Here is an 18214-nt window from a genome sequence, read left to right as displayed (position 1 = left end):
CGGCTGGGTTCACTCAGGGAGTTTGGTTTTTTTGCCCTGGTCCAGTAAGTTCAAAAATGGCCCCAGATTCAGCTTCGGCTTGGGGAAGGTAGGGAGGAACGAGTGGGCTGAACACCAGATAAAAAACTGACATGCATGAGGAGGGCAAGATGGGAAGGGGCCCTGCTTCTGGACGAGTCCACCCTCCATCTTTACCGTAGTGTCCTATATTTTGCCAATCTACTGCTCTGCTCTGCAGCGATCCTGCCAAAGGAAAGAGGGTTTGAGAATCAAGAAAGGACAGTGGGAAGAGAAATAAGCTTGAGAAAAGAAATGGCAAACATCCAACCAGAGCTTCCGTTAGGGTCCATGATTTCCCCAGTGGCAGAGTTTGTTCTAGGACTCAGAGCAGAACTTCCTGTATGAGGTGTGTGTGTGTCCATCTGCACATGTGCACACGTGCTGGAGAGGGGACAAGGACTGTGGTGTGGTCTCTCTCCCTAGAAAACGTACACAATTTTAGGATTCCAGATTAGGAACTCCTGCTAAGCAGGATCTAAATCAAATGGTTTCTACCCCACTGCTCCCCTGATTTTGTTCACCTTGTGTGGGCAACTTCCAGAAAAGACAGAACTCAAGAGAGCACGCCTTTTGGCTCCCTGGGGCCTGGACTGGCTGCTGCAAGGGAACAGGGGCCTGCTTACAAAGAACAGCCGAGTCCCTGGCTCGTTCTCAGATGCGGTGCATAGCTGCCAAGTTAAGGCTCCTGGAAGGGCAGAGAAATGAACCAGCTGCCACTGGCAGTGCTAAGGGAAGCTCTGGGGGAACACGGATCCCTGCAGGGAAGTGATAGAGCACCTCAGGGCCAGATCTCCACAAGGTGAGGTACTCAGAAAGTACACAATGGAGACTCGGGCAGGGAGGAGACAGATGGCTCTCCCACCTCCTGAAGGTCTCTGAGAAAGCCTCTCTGATCCACCCAACTTAATTGGCAGCCATGTTGGAGGGCACACTATTGAGTTACAGTCTTACAGCAAAAGTCCTAAAGAGGAGAAAGCAGGGCACATCTGAAAATGTTAACTTCCAAAGGTGAAAGCAATTCTGACCTATTCGTACTGACCTTTATGTGGCTCAAATCTCCCAAGTTCTAATAAAGTCAAATCAATGAGAAACACCTATGTGACATTTAAATTTGCGCTTCTAATCCAGGTTTGAAAATCAAGCTGCCAGCAAGCTGCTGCCACGTTGAGGTCTGACCATTGGTGTGAACCTAAAGTTGTCGGGTTCTCGGGAACGTGGTTGAGGCTACCAAGCAGGGCTCCCTGGTGGGGACCTCTTAAAGACCTGTGGCAGTCTGGGGGTGTGGATGGGGATGGAAAGAGCATGGACCTCACACTTAGGAGGAAATGTCCCGTGAGTCGGCTACGGGTTATGGAGGATAAGCTCTGAGGCATGGGAGGAGGGAAGAAAGGACTCCCTGTGGCAGCAGAGGACATTTTTATAAAGCCAGCACGTTAACAACAATGTTCTGCCACACATGTTCTAATCCATTTTAAGCTTCATAGAGCAATTATTTTCTTCTCTTGTTCTCATGTGTCAGGGCATAAATCACTTTGGTTTTAATACATTTAAAGCAGATCACCAAGGCCCCTTTCTGACTTAAAAGGCTGGATTACGGTGTCACACTTGCCTCTAAGGATATGAATCGTTCTGCCACATACCCGTTCAAAGAGTTGGGTGAGCAGAGCTGACAAAAATATTTCTAATCCCGCTCTGAGTCCCTGGCCCATCCCTAGCCTTACCTCTTGATTGCCTGCTGGGCCAGCATCCGATTGCCAGCCAGAAACGTCACACTGCCTAAGATGGCCAGGTACTTCAGGGTCTGGAACATGTTGAGCTGAGTCCAGTAGACATACATGAGCCCCAGCATCGCTACAGGAATAGAGGTCATGACAGCCAATTAAATAAGACAGTGACAACGGCCTGGGGCACAGAACAGTTAGGAACAGTAACTGCTGGATTCTGAAGAGGTCTCTATTTCTAGACCAGTTTGTTTTATTCCTTTTATCTAGTGCCAGAAAATTAACTCAATCTACTTACTTTGGCTACCAAGAAATTCAGAGGTAAAAATCAGATGTCAGCTACCTTAACTACCTGGTTCCATGTTCCAGCTCACATCTGTTTCCTTTAATGTAGGTCTTTTATTTTTGTTGTTTTTTTTAAACATTACTATCATATTATATTTACGATTCACTTTGTTTTTTAAATTCTGAGTGAAACCATGCAGGATTAAATAAATGAATAATTTCCTTTCTATTAAAGAAAGATTGTTAAAGGGATTTTGCCAGTGTGAGTCAGAAGGAAGCAGGAAGCACTGAGAAAGAAGGGCTAGCAAAAAGGGCTCAGGCCTGGGCACTGGGAGACCTGGGTTCTGGTCCAGGCTTTCGTTGCTCAGCCGCTTCCATTTCTCTAAGCCTCCATTCTCTTGCCTGTTGAACGAGGGATCGTAACTCCTGCCCTGGGCACCCTCATCACAGCTGTGATGAAAATCAAATGAGGGAATGTGTACAGAAAACACTCTGGAAGAAAAGTCATGGCTCTGAACAAATTTATATTCAGGTTGTATTCTCAGTCTGACTCAGGAGGCTATCACTCAAACCCAGTAACTGGGCTGGAGAGAAAGGTCATGCTGTCAATTTTGCCCAGAAGGATGATGGATGAACTACGGCAGGGGTTCTTAACCGTTTCTGAGGTCACGGGCCACTGTGAGAATCTGATCAAAGTTACAAACTCCCTCTTTCCCAACACATTTGCCTAGAATTTTAACTGATTCATCTGTGGACCCCTACAGAATCACACACTGCGGACGCACAGAGGGTGGACTCCTGAGAGAGTCAACGAAATCAGAAAAGAATACTGAAATCTCAGTGAAATGCAAGGCACCACAGATCCAACAGGGTCAAATGTCTCTGAAACGCTTAGCTGATTTGTGAATTTACTGTCTTGTTATGTTTAGGTCCTAAGTTCTCAAGAGAACAACGTGGGACAGTGTGTCCTACTGTGGAAGAAACTGTGTTCTATTACTGTCCGGACACAGCCGCTGACAAATGTGAAGATCGATGCGGTGGGGAAGGATAACCTTTGGAAACTGCGTTAATGCTCTTCGCCAGGAAGGTGGCTCAATGTAAAGCAACAGTAAGTGAGTAATCTCTGGAAATGAACAGGGCTATTTAATAAGGGTAAATGGCCAGCCAACGGCAGCCTAGGACAATGAAACCCAATATAATGACAACCGTTCTATGCTGATGGACCAAACAGGTTTATCATCATATTAACTGTCCTAAAAGGCCGGGAGGAAGAGGGAAATGTTATGCTATTAAGTCATTATAGTTAATAGGTTGTGGGTCTACTTAACAGGGCTTTTGCGTGGGCAGGCGAAATGTCAGAGGAGGTTAAATGGAAATAGCAGCCTGGAGTGCTTACCAGCATGTCCCAGGTGAAAGATGATCGTGCTTGGGGCAAAAGTGAAGTTGGAGACATTGGCGCCAATCCGGATCCACTGAACGATGGGGAGAAATAAATTAAAAAGACATTAGAACTTGAAAGGGAAGGCAACACATGCCATGTCAATGCTAATCCAATGAACAGCCCCAAGGGCTTAAAAGTTCATGCATACTTGAAGGACAGGAAATTTTTCCAAGTGACAGCCATCCTATTATAAGTCCTCAGGGAAAAAAATTATTCCCTTTTCTCTTTAGGAAGGCACTCCTACACCTGCTCTCAAATGTGCTTGGGTAACTCAAACCTGAACATCCTTTTTAATGACAGTGAACTCTTCTATTTTAAAGCAGGTGAAACCATGACGCTGAAAGGTCAGAGACTACACTTTTGATGAGGGAACTGGCACCCGGGCTAATTCCTCTAAGTACTGGTAAGCTAAGCCCCCTGGCAGCCGGTAGGGTGCACACTCCTGCTGTCGGTTCCATGGCTTTTGAAATCCTGATCACTCAACTATGATAGCAGATGCCCATACCCTCGGTCTGGTTTCTGAAAGACTGTGCCATGCCTTCCAGATTTAGACTGACCAATAATTCCTTTACTAAAATCAATGAACAAATTAGAAACACAGGCAGCTAACTTTCCAAAGTAAGATCTAATGAGGTTTCCATACAGTTATTAAAATTCTCTGAACTTTGAAGATATGCATCTTATATTTATAATTTGTAAAGAGAGACCAAAAAAAATTGATAAAAAAAATTGAAACAGCACACAGAAGTATAAAAATTTCCTTCCTTTATACTCCCTAATACTAACAGAAAATGCCTTTTTCAGGATTTTACACAAAGAGGATCATACTAAACATACCCTTCTACCCCTGGCCTTCTTCATCCAGTACGACATCTTGGCAATCTTGTCAATATCAGCATATACATCTATCCATTCTTTTAATAAAGTACATATAATTCCATTATATGGAAGTACCATAATTTATTTAGCACTTGCTTTTATGAGGGTTTTGGGTTGTTTATGGTTTTAGATTCACTGAAATGCACAGCCTCTGTCTCTGTTTTTATCTTTAAAAAAAAAAAGTTTGTTTATTTATTTATTTAGAGAAAGAAACAGCAGGGGAGAGGCAGAGAGAATCCCAAGCAGGCTCTGAGCTATCAGCGAAGAGCCCAACACGCAGCTCGATCTCATGAACTGTGATATCCTGACCTGAGCTGAAATCAAGAGTCAGATGCTCAACTGACTGAGGCACCCAGCTGCCGCTCTGTACTGTTTTTATAGAGGTATCAGCATTGGGCCTTGCTTTCTTCCCACTTGACCTCAACTGAACACTCCTGCAGGGCATCCCAGTCCATACACTTTTATCATTTTTAGTGGCTATAGGTACTTTCTCATGCCCCTCGTTAATGGATCGGTTTATTTGGCTGTTCCCGCATAGTGGGGAATTTTAGTTATTCTAACATTTTTTGACCATCGGTTCAGGTCACAGCTGCTGGACCCCTTTGGAGCCGAGCGGAGGCCAGAGCACAAAGCCTCCTTTAGAACCGCTACATCTGCTGAGTCTGGCGCCAGACACACGCTGCCCATGCTAATTACAGCTACTTACCAGAGCAAAGAGCAGGAGCAAGGGCGAGAGGATCAGGGCAGTGAATGTATTGGACACCACGGTGGGGGGCCTCTTCTCAGGCTCTCGGAACAGGTGCTGCGGAAAGAAGACATACCAAGAATATTTAAGAATGTGCCCTTTCCAGCAGGGGCTGCCATGCACCCCAGGAACCAAAATGCCAACGACAGTCAAGAAGAAATGCTTCCCAGAGGCTAAACCCTCCTGGCAGTGAGCAGACACTGGGCTTTTGCCTCTTCTCAGTGCTGGCTTCTAACCCCAGAGGTCTCCTTCCAAAGACACCAGTCCCCACTCACTACTTGGTCAACCCTCTTTTTCCTGCAAAGACTCACTGCCATTTAGAGGTTAGAAAATGCAACCCATCTGGTGGTATCTTGCCTACGGTCAGAGAGGGTGTCCAGGTATATGGATGGTTCCAGTGATATATCCAAGGCAGGACTCTGGGTTTCATAATGCTTCTGGGTTCCGAGGGTAGCACTACCATATGTTGCTGCCCCACCTAAGTGAACGAACCACTGGTAACCCCACTCTCTTTCACAATGTAAAAGAGCTTCACTATGGATGGTTCCAACCATAACTCACCCCTTCTGCACCCAGCCCATGACTCTAAGGAAGCCCTCCATAAACTTTGTCTCTTCCTTATTCTAGTTTCCAGAAATGGAACCAGAAAGCTGGGCAACCATTGTTCTGATATTTCTTTGTTTTGTTTTGTTCTGAGAATCTCTACATGAAAAACTTTGGGAAGCTGACCTAGACGGTGTCACCCAGCAGGGGCAGCGATGGACTAGGAGTCCAGAAGACCTCTATTTGGGCCCAAGTAGACAGCAAGGTTGCTTTGCCAACTTTTTGCCTCAGTTTCTAACTGGAAATTTGGGGGAGGGAGGGCAATGACCATCCCACTAGGCTTGCAAAGGGGTTGTAAAGACCAAACGTAACAGGGCATCTGACTATGCTTTGTAAGATCTAACACGTGCACATTTAACTTTTTTTCACTTTCTTCTAATACACAGACTCTTGTCTATCTTTCCTTGCCAATGTCCAGCCAACCCAGTTTCAGGGTGAGGCAGCCCCACAGGATGAGGAGTCCTGTTCCCAAATTTTCTCCTCAGTTCCTCTTTGCTGACACTACCACTAAGGGGTCTCTCACAGTGTCTATGGCAAATGTCTATGACAAATCAGTCAGCACCCTTCATCCTCACGGTTGTACTTTCTATTTAACTGCATTTTACAATCTTAAACAATGCTATGTCAACATTAGGAGGATTTCAAAAAAGAATCCTACTCCTTATACCCTTTGGACCTTGTCCCTTTTTTAAATAGTGAAACAAGAGTAAGTAATCTGCTTGGGACATTTTGACACTCATTCACATGGGGTGTGAATAGTTTCCAGGTTACTACAGTATGATCATTTCTCATGACTGCAAAATAGTCCACTGACTGCATCCACTTCAGTCTCCTTAACCAATGCTTAACAATTATTATGTCTATTTTGTTTTGTTTATGTTTATTTTGTAAAATGTTTTAGAGACTTTTCAAAGCTTTTCTTTCCTGATCAGTTACTTATTTTGATCCTCACAATGGTCCTGTGAGCTGAGCTGGGCAGAGATTGCTAACTGTGTGCACAGAAGATGAATCCCTGGAGAGAGGACTGCCTGCGGGAGGAAAGCCCCGTCCCCCAGCCAGTTGAGTTCTCCACCTATAGGCCCCAACAGTCCTGATTTCTGCAGGAGCCAAACCCATCAGTCCTGTAGCTGTCAGGCAGCCATCTTAAGGCTGAACCTCCTGGATGTTTAGGAAAAACAAAGTCTGATTTTTGTGTCCAACTATCTGCTTTCAGGGAGCTGGTCACTGGGCTCTTTGAGCCTGCTCTTTTTTTTAAGCTCTAGGTCGGGACTGATATTTGTCTTGTCTAATTCGCAGTGTGGCGAAGTCGAAACTATAAAGTATTGTATAAACAGGTTAAAGAAGATCCCAGAGGCGCAGTTCAGACATCTGTGGCCCTTTCTCACTGTGCCTATTTCACATGTCTCTTCCATGTTTAGTGGAAGAGCCCTTAGGCTCCTTATACCTGAATTTCCTGTTTGGGGGTGAAAAGGTTCTTGGACAGGACAGTTGATGGAGCATCTTCTTCGGGGAACTTGATGACCACATCAGCCTAAAAAAATAAGGGCAGTTTTTAAAGGCACAGGGCAGAGAAGGTAGGATACCCTAACTCACTTCTAGGGCCATAACTGAAAACAGCTCCGAGCAGTCTAATCATTTCTGATCCATTAGCTGATAACTGAGGCAGTAAAAATTTCAAGAACAAAATAATAAGTATTTGTTGAAAATGCTTTTTAGAGCAAGAGTTCCAATTTTCTACTGGTCTGGTGAGCCCCACAGAGCTGCTTAATACAAAAATCCCAGCTGGTATTCAGGTTGTTACAGTTGCAATCAGAACCTGCTGGTGTCCCTGGGAAGTGCGATTTAGTCACAGAAAAAAACAAGAAAGAAGGAAATGAAAATATGCTCTCATACAAAAAGCAACCCAAGGTCCAGGAGAAAAAAAAGCTTTGAATACAACGCAAAGAAATGCAGCTGCCCCTTTGTCTTGCAGATGGAGTGACTGCCATTCAAGGCCTGCAGTTTGGCCTCTGCTACCTTCCCAACCTCACCACCCACTGCTCTTGACCAGATTCAGGACTCCGGCAAAAATGGACCCACACAGGCCTTGCCAAAAACATCTTTTGCGGGTCATCCCCCAGCCCCCAGATACTACTCTGATAACCCCCCGCAATTCTCCGACCCCTCACTCAAATGCTGTCTTTCAAGAAGGGTTTCTCTCACCACATCAGTCAGATATGAGATATGGAGGTGAAATGCACTCCATAAAGTATAACGCAAATGTTGGTTAGGAGTTTATTAGCATCTTGCATATTCTAGAATTCATCTGAATTATTTTCAAAATTCAAATCTTACCCTTTCCCACCCCACCCTGGGAGGCTATACCATATCCCAAACACCAGGGCCTTTATTTTTTACATCTATGTATCCCCCATCATGCTTTCCTATAAAATGAAAACTTCCTTTGAGTGTAACTTTTATAGAAATTCGCTAGGACCCACGAGGGCAAATATATGCTTCATTCATTCACCCAATCAATCACTATTTATCAAGCACCTACTATGTGCCAGGCCATGTGCATACCCCTAGGACTACTAAAGGAAGATAGCACATGGCTCCTCGCCTCACCATGCACATTTACTGCCCTGCACAGGAAAGGCTAGGGTCAAGAGGCCACGCCCCTGATAAGAGCAGTCTCTGACTGCGTCACAGCCGCTCTCGCCTTGGTCAAGGTGCATCTGGGCACATACCACATTCCAAAGGATTGGGTTCTTCAAAGTGGCATCTCCGATGATCAAATAGAGAGTGTAGGTGCCGGATGCAGAGTCAAATTCGATCTTTCTCTCGGAAGTATCGAGTTCAAACTTGTACACGTTCTTGCTGTCTGGCTCAGCAACAAACACTACTTCCTGGCCAGTCTTCTGATTATGGAGTCGGACAAATGTCTGGGGGGAACAATAATACAACGTTTCATCTGATCATTTCAGAGTTCCCTCCATGCCTAACACCGAATCAACAAGGCAGCAGACTAGTGGCTCTTTTGTCACAGTGGGAGCTCTGGGATGTGCCAGACGTGGCCTACAGCAAGGAAGGAGTGGCCATCCCACTCTGGTTCCCAGCTCAGAGATCAGAGATCACTTTTTGTTAGTCTAAGAAATTTAACTTAGTGGTCCAGCCAATTCTCAACCACTTGGAGGCTGAATGCCCAGTTTGTGGAAGATTTAAGCCCTTTGCTGCGGCTGTAGTTTCTTCTTCCTGCCAGCCTTTTGGCCACTTTGCTGCCCAATTAACTTCTTCACCAGAGGGTGAAAAGAAGGGAAATGAGGTGGAACTGTAAGAGGCCTAGTGCCTCCAGCTAAAGATTTAGTACAAGAGGCGTGGGGATTGATAGTGAGGCAGAGTTCTAAGCGAGCAGAGAAGCCCGGTGTCATAGAGGAAACCCAGGCTCTGAAGACAGACACCTTGGTTCCACTACTTATTAGGGGAGCAGCTTACTTCACCTCCTCAGGCCTTGATTTCCTCATCTTTACAAGAGAAAGACTAACCTCTATATGTGATGTATCTGTGCAAAGATTCACAGTGATAAACGAAAAGCATTTAGTGCAAGACCTGTATATGCTAGCTAGTTAACAAATAGGAGCTGATACTGTCACAAACGTGATGATCAAGTCCTTATGCTCCCAGGGGCACAAGAAACTAAGGCTTCTGCATATGAGAACTGCACCAAATTTAACGTCCACTCAGAGCTTTCCTTTCAGGTGTTTCAAAATAAAGAACTGAATAAGGCTTGAAGGTTCCATTTTATAGATCATAAGGCATGAGGGTTAAATGGGTTGCCGTGGTCACACAATTCAGCACTGGATTCCGGAAAAAAAAGTAAATCTCATTTGTCACTCTACACCTGGGCAACAAAGAACAACCATCAAAGTGTTTAGGGAAAGGGTGTAAAGGTGTGAAGCATCCTGACTACAGGAGTCTTGGCCAAGGGATTTAGGGACTGGGATGCCTGATTTTCCTCCTGTGATGGCCAACGGCCCGTGGCAGCCAGGCTCACCTGCAAAATGCCGTCTCTACCTGGGAGGTCTCTATGTCATGGTTCCAAAGTAGAATCTTAGGTGAGACAAGTATTCAGTTAAAGTTACACCTGCTCACCAACTCTCCCTGTCTCAGCCCTCATCCCACCAATTTAATCTTGTTATTTCTTCGCTTCATATTCTTTCTCCCCTTGTGCTGTTTGGTCGGCAAACGTCATTCTGAAAAGGAGCTCAGAAATGCTGAGAGGTTGGAGAGCTTAAAGTCTGTCAGTTAGCCAGGGCTAAGTGTCCTGACCGAGCTCTCTGGAGCTCGGGGGTGGAGGGGAGAGGAGCAGAGAAGGGCTGGGGGTGGCAGCACTCTGGGGCCTGGGCACATGTGCAGCAGTTGTAGCTACAAGAAGCAGAAAGCAAGGTTTCCAAGTAAATCCACTCACCTCAGTCATCTGCTCTGAAGCTGTCTCTTGGCACGAACTCGACTCTGCTAACTCTTGCTAAAGTATCCCCACAAAATATCTAAACCAAGGCCCACACATCCCATTTTATTTGAATTTTCCTTTACAATACTATCATGGACGGGGAAGGGCCAAGAGCAGTTATTCTCAATCAAGGGGGACGACAGAGGTAGGGGACAAGGTGTCTGGGAGGCCATATCAGATTCTCTGGGAAAAGGATACAGTTTGAAAATCTTTTAAATAATAATGTTCACCATTTTATATATGGAAAACAAAAATGAAGGCTATTGCTTTCTCATACAAATTAGGCATGAGTTAAAAAGGGCTATCCTGGGCACCTGGGTGGCTTAGTTGGTAAAGTGTCCGACTTCAGACCAGGTCATGATCTAACGGTTCGTGGGTTCGAGCCCCGTGTCGGGTTCTGTGCTGACAGCTCAGAGCCTGGAGCCTCTTTTCGGATTCTGTCTCCCTTCTCTCTGACCCTCCCCTGCTCATGCTGTCTCTATCTCTCAGAAATAAATAAAACATTAAAAAAAATTTTTTTTTTAAAAGGGCTATCCTTCAGATTCCTATAAAGAGGAATTCTGCTGTGGTCAGAACAAAATGTTTTGGGTCTACCACCTAGGTTTTCCTTTTTCAAAATTATTTCAATCTGGTTTTTTTTCCCTCAGAAAGAAAAAAACCTCAATTAAGGCTGCCTTAAATTTATCTTCTCAGTAACAGCTGATCTTTTAAAAAGAACTGTGTCTTCCACGTTCAGGGTTACAACCAGTACGAGTGGGGACAGTGCCATGTGGGAGAATGTGACAGATCATCAGGATCCAGAGTGAAGACCCAAAAGGGAGTGTGGAGTTTACACACCACCCCGTACACTCTAGCGCACGGTAATGGTGCAGGCCAGGAGCGTCTGGGCTTTTTCCTGACCTGGTGAGGGGTGAGTTCAGCACCAGTGTTCACATCTACCAGCTGGAAGAACAAAGCAAAGTTCTGGTGGCTGTCTGCGATGAATGTGCCCTTGGCTTTTGCTGGGTAGGTCACCCTGAAAGAGACGCGTACGGTAAGTCTTCAAAGAGGATCTGCAGGTCTCTGAGATGAGAATAAAGACAAGCTGCACTTCACTGCCCAATCCTCCCTCTCCCCACTGGGACACTTTCCTGCTGCAGAGACAGGAGTAGAGCTGTCTGCGGCCTGAGGGCAAACCGGAATAAAAGAGCCAGGACTGAGAAAAGCACAGAATAAACTCTCACTGGGTCTGGGGAAATGCTATGCACAGATGCTCCAGGCCGTCACTGCTGGGACCTAAGGTTTAGGCACCAATGTCAGCTCAACCAAGTCAGGTGCCAATGGGGCTCATGTGTTCCTCAGGCATGTAGAGGGAATGGAAAGCTGGGATGGCAAGCAGGCAAGGAGAAATCATCACAGGATCGATGTCAGCAGCATGTGAGAGCAAGGTTGGGAGATGAGGGGGCAGGAGATGCAAAGGAAAGATGAGTACTTAGCACTTTTTCTTTCTTTAATGCTGTATTCTGTCATGGACACAGTTTCAATTTACTGTTCTGCCTAAAGTTGGGTTTTAAAAAGTCATTTTCTCAAAAGGCAGACTTGATGAGAAAACTGTTCTTTTTCACAGCCATCTCCTGGAATGGTAGGGGATGATGGCCATGGGAAAAAACAAGCGAAATTGTTATAGAGCTCATCCCTGGCTATATTTCATACTTAGGCTTTATATTTACTTACGGGTACTACCAACTCTTCATCTGTACAGAGTATTAAACTTTGCAAGGCACTCTTACCCTATTTCACTGACTCTCAACAGGGCTTTCATCTCCAGTGTCTCTATGATAATAACTAAGCCAAAGGCAAAAAGCCCAACCCTTTCACATGACTTAAAAGGAGTGAATGCTCAGCTTCTAGGCTCTGGCTAACATCTCCTGTTTGTGTAACTGCCTTGAGGGTTCACCTACTTTCTCTAGCAGCTATAGTCACCCAGTTAAGGTGAGGTCCAAACTATACCCAGAGGTCTAGATGGGCCCCCAAAAAACAAGGATCTGGGAGAAAGCTGACAAACAGGCTTCATACAGTGCCTGGCCTCTGATCAACTGCCAGCGGTGACCTTGAAGGTTGTGTTAGAAAAGATTCAGAGAGAAAATGCGTGATGGGCATGGAGGGCACTTGTTGGGATGAGCACTGGGTGTTATATGGAAACCAACTTGACAATAAACTACAATAAAAAATAAATAAAATATAAATAAATAAATAAATAAATAAATAAATAAAAGTAAACTGATTGGAAAATCCTAAAAAAAAAAAAAAAAATAGATTCTGAGTTCAACAGGAACAAATGCTGTAACTGATTAGCGATGCCCTCCACAAACTTGAGAAAGGAATTCACAGCCCCAGTGCTAGGTATCTGCCGTCTGAATTCCAAAGGACCTGAGTCTTCCAACCAATTTCAGACCCACTGTGGGCCAAAGGGAGTAGTCATGAGGCCACTAAAAGCCAATTCAGAACAAGGAAGATAAAGAAATAACCAAAATATAAACACACTGCTTCCTTCACTAAGAAAATCTTGCCTTTTTTTTTTTTTTAAAAAAAAAGGTCATGTGAACTAAATAATATACTTGGTGACATAGATGCTCCCTAACCCACCGTGGACTAACTGCTGGTACAGACAACCCCAAATCTGCTTGGATGCTAGCTGGCACAGTGCCAACAGATTTGAAGCCTCTTTAATTTAGAGCACAAGCTGGATCACTCCAACCCAGAAATGGCATCCAGAGGGGACCAGTGATTGGGTGTGCTCCTCTCAACTCAAGCCGAGGCCTCTCCCATGCCCATAAGGTACCCCACCTACCGGGTGGTTTTAGGTGCAATGCTCTGATCCTTATCCACAGTGGAGAGATCAACATTTGTAATGCCAACTTCAGTGGAAATCTTAACTCTGAGCTAGAGTGAAACACAAAACAAAATCGCCAAGTCAGCTGGTAGACAGATATAGCAGGAATTTACAGGCATATCCAAATTTCCCTCATAAAGGTGAGCAAAGGCATGAAAAGACCCCAGGACAGGAGTCTTCAATGATTTTAGTAAAGCTAACTCAGACAGGTAGGATTCCCACCACTCCAATCCCAAGGCTTAAAAGCAACTTCTTAAAAGTAAAGAGTTGCTCACTAGGTTCAGCGTCTGACTTAATTTTGGCTCAGGTCATGATCTCACGATTCAGGAGATTCGCTTTCTCTCTCAAAATAAACAAACTTAAAAAAAAAAAAAAAAGCAACTCCTTGATTCTTAACCTTTCTTCTCTTCTTTGGCTTTGGTTGGATGGTATATACTAAAAGAAGAAAACAAAGTAGGATTTTTCATGTGTCCTTTAAAATAAATAAGGGGGAGGGGCGCCTGTGTGGCTCAGTTGGAACTTTAACTCAGGTCATGATCTCACAGTTTGTGAGTTTGAGCCCCATGTCAGGCTCTGTGCTGACAGCATGGGGCCTGCTTAGGATTCTCTATCTTCTCTCTCTGCCCCTCTCCTGGTTGTGTGCTCGCTCTCTCTCTCATTCAAAAATAAATAAACATTAAATAAAAAAAAGAAATGAAGGAGTGCCTGGATGGCTCAGTTGGTTAAGCCATCGACTCTTGATTTCAGATCAGGTCATGATCTCACAGTTCATGAGTTTGGGTCCTGCACTGGGCTCCGCACTGATAGTATGGGGCCTGTTTGGGATTCATTCTCTCTCTCTTTCTCTCTCTGCCCCCCACTCCCCTGCTCATGCTCTCTCACACACACACAAATAAACTTAAAAAAAAAAAAAAGAAAAGAAAGAAAGAAAAACAAGTTAAATTAAATAAGGGGGAAAATCCATAAGCAGTAACCTTCAAATAATTCAAATCAACAAATACTCAATTCTAATGACAACTATTGTTTGCTTTGTGAAAGACACGGACTTTATAACAACGATTTCATGTAATCCCCACAATAACTCTCTAAGGTAGTGCTATTTCAGATAAGAAAATTAAAGATTAAAAAGATAAAGCCACTAGCTCAAGTTTAGATGGCTAGTTAATGACAGAGCCAGTATTCAAGCTCAGGCATTCTGACTCAGTGTCCAAACTCTTAGGCTTCCCAGCTGCTATCCAGCTTCCCAGCAACACTTAGACTCTGTGCCAAGCAGTATTTTAAGTCTGTCCATGAAGACGTAAGAAGCATGGCAGACATCTGCACCATTCACCAGTCACTTCTGCACACATGGTAGAGCTGTACTTCCCTATTTCCCTGCAATTGGGTGTGGCCACGTGACTGGCTTTGGCCAATAAAATGTGAGCCCCCAGACAGAAGCTTTAAGAGTCAGTGCGTGATTCTCTCCCCTCCTCTGGCATGGACACAGACAATGCAGAGAGGCTTGCTCTGTCAGCCCGAGTTCCAGTCTAAGGACTGCATGAAGCCAGCCTTCCAGTTGATACACTAAGATACCTAGCGTGGGCAAAAAAGGAAACTTTTGCTATTTTAAGCTGAGACTTGGAGTTTGGTAGAAGCACAAACCAGCCCATCCTGACTCTTAGTGTTGGAATTCTATGCATATCTTATAAATATTTTCACAAAGAGGAGCTAGCTAACACAATAAACAAGAACTTTTTTAAAGTTAGATTTAAAGTAAGTGTAAAATTCCAAGAGGCACAAAACATCCTGAAAGTCTATTCATGGGAAATTTCTTATTTGAAGTCAAAGTTTTAATGTGCATATTATGAAAGCCCAATGTACTTTTTATTTGCAAGCATATCTATGAGACTTGCAAATATTTGATAAGCTTGAATGTAATGCTTAAGGAAATCCTTGCCAAATCCACTGGTTTATAGTCTAAGGATCAAGGAGTAGAGATAGAGGGTTGGGCAAATAATTGAAGGATGGCTTAACATTTTGTTAAAATACATTATCAAGGTGTGACAACCTCAACTCGAGGCCAAAGAAGAAAAATTAAAAAGGGATAAAGACAGCTACCAAGTAATTTAACAGCCTTCTCTCCAACATCCATAATAACTATTTTATGACAACAGCCTCAATTATCAGATTGAATAGGGGCATTCTGTTTTACTTCAAAAATGAGGGATGCATAGGTGGCTCAGTTGGTTAAGTGCCTGACTTCAGCTCAGGTCATGAGGTCATGATCTCATGGTTTGTGGGTTCAAGCCCAAGTCGGGCTCTGTGCTGACAGCTTGGAGCCTGGAGTCTGCCTGGGATTCTGTGTCTCCCTCTCTCTCTGCCCCTCCCCTGGCTTGCGCTCTGTCTCTATCTTTGTCTCTCAAGAATAAACATTTTTTAAAAATTTAAAAAACAACAACAAAAACTGAATTTAATACAGAAGCTCTAAGGATAGTCTTACCTCCTACTCCTAAGAACATAAGCCACCTATTGGCAGAATTTTATTTAGCCTCGCTGCCTGTCACTGAGTCTAGGCAACTGGGTGAATTACAATGGTAGGGAAGGGAAATAGATGGCCTTCAAGTTGAATAAATCTCCAAGGAAGAGCTGGGAGCCTCTCCTTTGGTTCTCTGGGCTCTATGCTAAGCAAACAGTTTCACAACTCACATAGGGCTTGGAACCACAGCCCTCTCTGCTGTATAAAACTCAATGCAGAGAGGCACTGGCACCATTTGAAGAAAAAGTGGAATGGAAGGCTTAAGCAGAAAAGTAGCCAAAGAGCTGTGATTAGGCTACTGATGTTTAGCAAGATACCCCACTAAGATCACTTTGCCTACACCCCCCTAGCACGACTGGAGCAGGGGATGTACAGATATGGCAAGATACACTTCTTGTCCTAAAGGGCAGCATAAATGTAAAGCTAAATATTAACAAACCAGGCTGCTGCTCTAATGGAGGAATGTATAAAGTGCTTTGAAAGCACAGGAGAAGGAACTGTGACCTAAGCTGACCTGGGGGTAGTAGCCCTTGCTTGGTTGGGGAGTGAGAAAATGTGTAGCACAGTGGCCCAGCAGTCCTCTGGTTCAGAGAGGTAGGAGTTTAGCAATTTTCCATGCTATAAACACAATCCGTCTTCATAGTTAACCGCTCTACAACTTTCATCAACATTAACCAGATAATTCTTTCTTTACTTTTGTGACTCATTGCCTCGAGGGCTCACCCATTTAATTTGTAAATGTGATCTTAAAATCATCGTCCCACTGAAATTTCCATAAATAGGAGATAGTTACATGACTAACGGTACACGTACACTATGAACTACCATGGAATAATTACAAAGGACAAGGTAGATGTCTATAGACAGATATAGAGATATTTATCGCCTACTTTTAAATACATCCACTGACTTCAGAATTATATTTAACATCACGGTCATGGAGTCCAGGCAACTGGGTGAATTATGGCAGAGGAGTGGTGCAGGGCTGGGAGGAGGCCATCAAGTTGAAAAGACTCCTGAGGGGGAAGCTGGGAGCCTCTACTTTATGACAAGAGCAAAGAATATAGCTGTCTATAGAATAATCCCTTTCATGTTAACAAGACAGGATATACATATATTCATTAATCTACATATATCCTTCTTTTTCTTAAAATGTATAATAGTTAACTGCTAGAAATGGATTCCTCTGAGGAGAGGAACTGGATGGAAGGGATGAGAGAAGGCTCTTACATTTCATTATATACCTTTTGGCACTTTGAATTTTTTTAAACTACATGCATATTTTATTCCTTTTTTGAAAAAAAAAAGGGATTATCTGAGCAATGTGTGCCATATACTTTCTTCTTTATAAACATTTTGTATTGAAAAGCACCACCCAATAAATATGATTTTAAAAATAATCATTCTTCCGGGGCACCTGGGAGGCACAGTCAGTTAACCTGACTCTTGGTTTCTGGCTCAGGTCATGATCTCACGATTAGTGAGTTCAAGCCCCACATACGGCTCCTTGCCAACAGTGTGGAGCATACTTGGGATTCTCTCCCATACCCTCTCCCTCTGCCCCTCCCTGCTTGCACACGCTCTCTCTCTTTCTCTCTCTCAAAATAAATAAACTTAAAAAAAAATTCTTCATTTCAGCATATAGATACATAGAGACAGATGTTTCAAGATTTATGTAAGCCTCCTCAATGTATCCTAATTATAGTGAGAGAAAAGTCATCAACTTTCAGCTTTTACTTAGAATCCTGACTATAAACTTTCAACAATAACATGGTCACTAAGGCCTGCTAATCGAGATTCAACTGTGTGTTTGTTCTAAAGTAGCATAAGCATCCCCAGACAATACGGACACATGGCGGACAAAAGGGTAGACTGCAGTGAACTCAAGTCATTTTGGGTTTGCTCTCAGCCCTAATTCTAAAAGCCTCCCTAAGTTAAAGGTTTCTTTGTTGCAGAGAAACACTGTAGGGCTGTTCTTGAATAGGGAACAGTTTAAAACAAGTCCTTCTGCTCCTAAAATCTTAACACAAATGAGTCTCTGGAAACACTGAAAAGAAAAGCGTTTTTATACTATTCTTTTAAAGCAAATGGAAAAATAAAAATTATCATAACTTTTCTCAAAAGCCATGTTATAAAGAATTGAGTAGGATCCCTGTGGGTTAGCTGCTTCTTCCTTCAAACTAACACTTCAGGATTAGTTTTTATAATAGGAAAGGGACTTGTTTAGTCACTTTAAATGCTGCGAAGCCTGCTTTACATTGAATCATGCTAGTCCTTTCTTTGCCTATACTGAATGCCACATACACCTCAAAAAATGTTTTAACGCCAGGAAATGTAGTCTTTTTGCTGAGAGTAATAACCCCCTTGTTTAGCTCATTACTGTCAAAAATGATGGTGCATTAGGGGCAATTAATGCTAATGACAGCTTCTAAAACCCATGTTTCCCCTGACAGCAAGTCCAATGTCAATGAGTGCTATTACAGGCCTTCCACACCAAACCACTGTTAATGCACTCTGACCAATGTCAAGCATCTCTAAGGAGATGAAACAGGACCTGCTGACCCACTCTGAGGCTCTAAGTGTTACTATTACTAAAATTACAAA

The 18214-nt window shown here is 43.7% G+C and overlaps 1 protein-coding gene across 2 annotated transcripts in view; it reads right to left on the bottom strand.

The window, feature by feature from the left end:
• Positions 1-18214, bottom strand: part of RPN2 (ribophorin II) — a 57723-nt gene that overhangs the window by 2798 nt on the left and 36711 nt on the right. The window contains exons 10-17 of one of the 2 annotated variants that reach the window (XM_039227113.1): positions 13054-13145; positions 11124-11238; positions 8464-8658; positions 7179-7265; positions 5093-5188; positions 3463-3538; positions 1782-1911; positions 196-243 (exon numbers count right to left, since the gene is read on the bottom strand). In XM_039227113.1, coding sequence (XP_039083044.1) covers positions 196-243; positions 1782-1911; positions 3463-3538; positions 5093-5188; positions 7179-7265; positions 8464-8658; positions 11124-11238; positions 13054-13145 — 839 coding nt within the window. The remainder of the gene's footprint in view (positions 1-195; positions 244-1781; positions 1912-3462; positions 3539-5092; positions 5189-7178; positions 7266-8463; positions 8659-11123; positions 11239-13053; positions 13146-18214) is intronic. The other variant, XM_039227114.1, reaches the window with a different exon arrangement.

Source organism: Hyaena hyaena, unplaced genomic scaffold, assembly GCF_003009895.1.
Source record: "Hyaena hyaena isolate Hyena2069 unplaced genomic scaffold, ASM300989v1 scaffold_25, whole genome shotgun sequence".
In the NCBI taxonomy this organism is placed as follows: Eukaryota; Metazoa; Chordata; class Mammalia; order Carnivora; family Hyaenidae; genus Hyaena; species Hyaena hyaena.
Note: the sequence above shows the minus strand (reverse complement) of the source record. Positions and strands in the feature narration are given on the sequence as shown.